Below are 5473 nucleotides of genomic sequence, written 5' to 3'. Positions count from 1 at the left end.
CAGGCAGGTGCCAAGGCCACGGTTGGTCAGAGGAAGGTTAACAGGATGAAGTAAGGATATAAAAACTTTGATTTGGAGGCTATGTAAACATTGATTCTTTCTCTCGTCACATCAGATTTCAGATAAAATGTACCAGATCCCAAGAGAACAGAACTACTGCATCTCACTTTTTAAGTAAGGCTGAAACTGCAGTAAGACTTCAGATCTTTCTAAGTACCTGTTAAATATGGTACAAGTGAATGCCTGCAGGCATCAGGAATTTAATTATTGCGGACTTATGTGCTCATCACTGCTCGAGGTATTAAAATTATAATTGTGATCAGGATAGATAGAGTTCTGACCTCTGTAAGCTCTAATGTGATGAGATAGAGGAATGATTAAATCAGAAACTGAAGTTGAATGTGGTAAATTGTATATGAGAAGGTACAGCACTTTACAGGGTCACGTGTGTGTCTGTGTGTGTGTGTGTGTGTGTGTGTGTGTGTGTGTGTGTGTGTGTCGATGACCTGTGCATCGTAGGACATTAAGCAGCATCTTTGGTCTCAATCTACTAGATGCCAATTGTATCAACTAAAAATGTCCCCTGAGGGGTAAAACTGGCCTGGTTGAGAACTGCTGTCTTAGAAGAAGTGAAATCTAAGCTGTGATCTGAATCCAACATGAGGGTGTAGAGGCTGACAACTAGTTTTCTAGTTTGGCAAGCTATGTAGCTTGGTAGTGCCCATTCCTGAGATGGAACACACAGGATAAGAACCAGTTTTATTCTTATGATGAGTTCAGTATTAGACATTGTTGAGTTCCAAGTGCTTAGGGGACATCCAGGGGAAGATCCGCAGCACAAATATGGCTAAACTAAAGCAGTTTGAAGTTCAGAACAGAGATCAGGGGATGGAGAGATGTACTTGGGTGTTATTACCATTGATTCAAGCCTGGGGTGGATGGCATTTTCCAGGAACCATCTGCAAAGTGGTAAAAAAAAAAAGAAGATCCGGGGTGGAACCTTGAGGAGGAATGCCAACATGTAAGAAATGCGCAGAAAAATAGGATTATACCTAAGAGATTAAGGAATGGGCAGAGAAGTAGAAAGACATCCAGGAACGCAAAGGCAGAATTTTCATATAGAAGGAGACAGTAGTCAACACATAAAATGCTGAGACAAAGATAAGAACTGACAATGTCCCTGAATTTTCTCATAAAGACTTGTGAGGATAAAACCCCTATTGCAGTGGGTTGAAGGGTAAATAGAAGGAAGTAGTTGAAACATTGAACATAGACAACTCTTTTAATAAACTAATCTATAAGGGAGGAGAAAAGAGGGCAGTAAATAGTAAGGGACACAGGGTGAAAAGAGGCTTTTTAAATTAGAGAGGCTTGATCAGATGTCATTTCTGTTGGGGAAGAGACAGTAGAGAGAGAGACGTTAATGCTGCATTAGAAAGGCTGCAAATTTTTAGTAGCATTGAGATGGGCATTTGAATTATTCTTTTTAGCAGAATTTATTAGCCTGAGTTTAGTCTATAGAGAATTGCATTCTTCCAAAATTGGGTGCATGGGTCAAAGAGATAATAAATTAAGAATATTAGTAAGAAAATAGCTGACATGACATATCAAGAAATCCGAGACACATAGAGATGGGAGTAAGGAACTGATAGGAGGGAATAAAAAAGCAAAAGGCCATAAGTGACGCCATAAATGAGGCAAGAGCTTTGTTAAAAAAAGTTCTGGGTCTGAGATACTATGGCAGTCATGCATCACATGGTGCAAGGACATTTGTGGAAATGACTTTTAGGTTTCCTTCCAAGCTAGAAAGGCCAAAGTCTAGACTGGATCTTTATCTAGTCTGAGCTCAAATTTGGTAAAATTCAGCAATCAAGTGGGCACTGTTGGCTTGCATTGTTTTTGGTCAGGATACTCCTACATCATCTTTGTTTTCTACCTTTTTAGTGAACAGCTGTCACATTTAATCTCCTCCATTTAACATTTGTTTAAGGTTTTGAAGCCAAGTTCAATACTATCTTGTTATCTTATCTATTGGTTTAGAGCTCCTTGTTTCATCATTGTGAGATCCCCTTGAATTATGGTTTTAATCATACATCATGTTACTTGTGTTTTAAAACTTTTACTCAATTGCAAACATAATTATCTCTCTGCCATCATAGAAATCCTTGACAAAATACAGAGCAGAAGTGGTTAAAAACCTTTGCACTACATGATGACAAAGCAGGAATTGTTAAACCTTTGCCACATTGCAGATGAATTAATTCTTTTGTGTTGCACAGGAAATGTATATTTCTGTAACATTTATGTTCACTAAGCATGACACAAACTTTGGAAATGCATTTGTTGATTCATTCAACAACAGTTATTGAAAACCTTTTATTCACCAGGAACCTCACTGAGAGATAGAGGCAAAATGGTGAACAAAAGCAGACCTAGTTTCATACAACTTAAAAACTAGTGGTTGAGAACAACAAGTGTTAAAAATGTGTATGGAATATTCTTTGCAGCTCACAGAATGTATCATACCTTTTAATACCAATCAAAATCCTATGAAATAAAGTTATTTTCTCTATTTTAAAGCTAAGTAGGTTGAGACTCACAGAAGTAAAATTTCCAGAACAGGTAGCACAGGCACAGTTGGGTTGGTGATAGAGCTGATCTGTAGGAGCCTGACTACGGACTTTCAAGTCTATTGCACTATATTATGGTGACCATTTGAAAAACATAGGTGATCAGAAAGAATTATGTAGAGTATTCTAAGGCATTTGGGTAGTCTCCTGATACTAAAGAGCAGCATGATTCAAGAATTCTGAGCAGTGAAGAGACACGATCTTATTTACAATTTAAGAAAGTCATTCTGACAATAGTGTTAGGAGTTGATTCATAAATTGTCTCTAAATGAGATATCTTGGAACACTATAGAAATATTGAGCCATCAATCAAGTCATTGAAAAAATAAGATGAAAAGGAGAAAGAAGTAAAAGATATTTAGGCTATAGATTCAGTAGGACATATTGAGCAGTCAATTTTAGGATGGGGTGAGGAGAGATCTGAGATAACTGCAAAATTTTTTTAGGGGGAAGAGGCTATCACTTACCAAGTAAGGGAATGCAACAGAAGCATATTTGGAGGGAAGATATGAGACTTGAACATGCTAAACTTGACATGCCTATGGATTATCTGAGTAGCAATGTCCAGAAAGAAGAGATATACTTGATTTTGAAGTTCTGAAGAGGAGTCTTGGTTGCAAACCAATACTTGGAGGTCATTATTGGTAACTGAAGCCATGAGTGGGATCACCAGAAAAGGTGTATAGGGTGAGGCAAGAGCCAGGTAAAGTTTCCAGGGAATGATAATATTTAAGACCTTATTGAAAGAAGAGACACCATCAATGGAGAATACATTGAGTTGACAAGGAGGAGAATGTGTATTTATGGAAGCCAGTGGAGAAGAAGTTTCCAAAAGGAAATATGATCAACAGTAAATAGGAAGATGGGAGAAGTCTGTACCTTACAATCATTGTCATTTTTTTGACCAATTAAAATTTTATTTATATTTATGCTATGGGGATTTGATGGATATATTTATCAGTTGGAGAAGGGGGAAATTATTCTAGGCATCATAACTCATCACAAGAAGCATACTTGTTGCTAATTTTTTTTTTCCCCAAAAGGATGGATCTATACTTTTCTTGATTCTTTTCGACAAATTGTCTCTGCTTTCAGACAAGGAAACATCAGGTCCGAAGGATTGAGTGGCCTGGCTGAAATCATATAGCAAGCACATAACAGGACTGGAGTTCAAATGAAGGACACATCATTCTTAGTCTAGTAGTCTTCACTCTCAAAGTAGGAGAAGACTGGACAGAATGGAGCTGAATAGCAAAACAGATGACACAATGAGTGAGTTAGGATTATCTAGGGAAAATTGTGAAATAATTTTTAAATCCTTCATAAGAGTCATTACATTGTCTTCTGCTATTTGAACAGGCAAAAAGCCATGGAAAGTTTCAACACCAGTTTTAGAGATGGCTTCATTTTAATGGGCTTCTCAGATTGGTCTCAACTGGAGCCCATCCTTTTTGTCTTTATTTCAATTTTCTACTCCTTAACTATCTTTGGCAACACCACCATCATCACTCTTTCCCTCCTGGAACCTCAATTGCACACACCCATGTACTTCTTTCTTAGACATCTTTCCTTCCTGGACCTCTGTTATACCACCAGCACTGTGCCCCAGCTTCTGATCAACCTTCATGGACTTGACCGGACCATCAGCTATGAAGGGTGTGTGGTCCAGCTCTTTAGCTCCCTTGCCCTAGGCTCCACTGAATGTGTGCTCCTAGTGGTGATGGCCTTTGACCGCTATGCTGCTGTCTGTCATCCACTCCACTACACAGCCATTATGCACCCCCACCTCTGCCAGACCCTGGCTATTGTCTCCTGGGTAGGTGGCTTCATGAACTCTCTGGTTCAGACAGGCCTCATGATGGCTATGCCTCTCTGTGGTCTCCATCTCCTGAATCACTTCTTTTGTGAGATGACTGTTCTCCTGAAGCTGGCTTGTGAGGACATAGAAGGGACAGAGACCAAGATGTTTGTGGCTCGAGCCATAATCTTGGTTGTTCCTGCAGTACTAATTCTAGGCTCCTATGTATACATTGTTCAGACAGTGCTGAAAGTCAGATCAGTGGCTGGGAGAAGAAAGGCTTTCGGGACTTGTGGGTCCCATCTCTTGGTGGTTTCCCTTTTTTATGGCTCAGCCATCTATACATACCTCCAACCCATGCACAGTTATTCTGAGAGTGAGGGAAAGTTTGTAGCCCTTTTTTATACCATAGTTACCCCTATGCTTAATCCTCTAATTTATACCCTAAGGAATAAGGATGTGAAGGGGGCTGTGAGGAAGGTACTAGGGAGGGGCAGATACTCAGTGTAGGAGAGAAAAGGAGAAATAATACAGTCATCTGTTGTAGCTCTCACACCTTGAAGCCCATCTGATCCCTGGAGGGGAGTTCAGTTCAGTTCAGTCACTCAGTCATGTCCGACTCTTTGGGACCTCATGAATCGCAGCATGCCAGGCCTCCCTGTCCATCACCAACTCCCAGAGTCCACCCAAACCCGTGTCCATTGAGTCGGTGATGCCATCCAACCATCTCATCCTCTGTCGTCCCCCTCTCCTCCTACCCTCAATCTTTCCCAGCATCAGGGTCTTTTCCAATGAGTCAGGAGGGGAGTTAGTCATTAGAAAATAGTCCTTTATAGGCCAGAGTTTTACTGCGTTCTTTTTCTGGCAGTTGGAAGTGGGTATTTCTTATGACTCTTTCTAGTTCAGTGTCTATTATTATGCAGAAGAGAGTAAGTGTTGATTCACATCAGAACTTTCCAAAGGAATGAAGTTGGAAAAAAGGTATACTGTGGCTACTTATGGAGAGTGGGCAGGGTTCTTAGCAAATCTGAGAGTGAGAGAAGAC

General features: G+C 40.0%; 1 protein-coding gene across 1 annotated transcript; it reads left to right on the top strand.

Moving 5' to 3' along the window:
* Positions 1–3999: 3999 nt before the first annotated feature.
* On the top strand, positions 4000–4938 carry LOC133061337 (olfactory receptor 2Y1-like). Its single transcript, XM_061149346.1, has one exon. It carries the CDS (start codon positions 4000–4002, stop codon positions 4936–4938), a length of 939 nt encoding a protein of 312 aa, XP_061005329.1.
* The last annotated feature ends 535 nt before the right edge of the window (positions 4939–5473 follow it).

Source organism: Dama dama, chromosome 9 (genome assembly GCF_033118175.1).
Source record: "Dama dama isolate Ldn47 chromosome 9, ASM3311817v1, whole genome shotgun sequence".
Lineage (NCBI taxonomy): Eukaryota > Metazoa > Chordata > Mammalia > Artiodactyla > Cervidae > Dama > Dama dama.
Note: the sequence above shows the minus strand (reverse complement) of the source record. Positions and strands in the feature narration are given on the sequence as shown.

Bases quoted from the DNA above. Each gene is read 5' to 3' on its own strand.
- LOC133061337 (XM_061149346.1), top strand. From the start codon at position 4,000: ATGGAAAGTTTCAACACCAGTTTTAGAGATGGCTTCATTTTAATGGGC.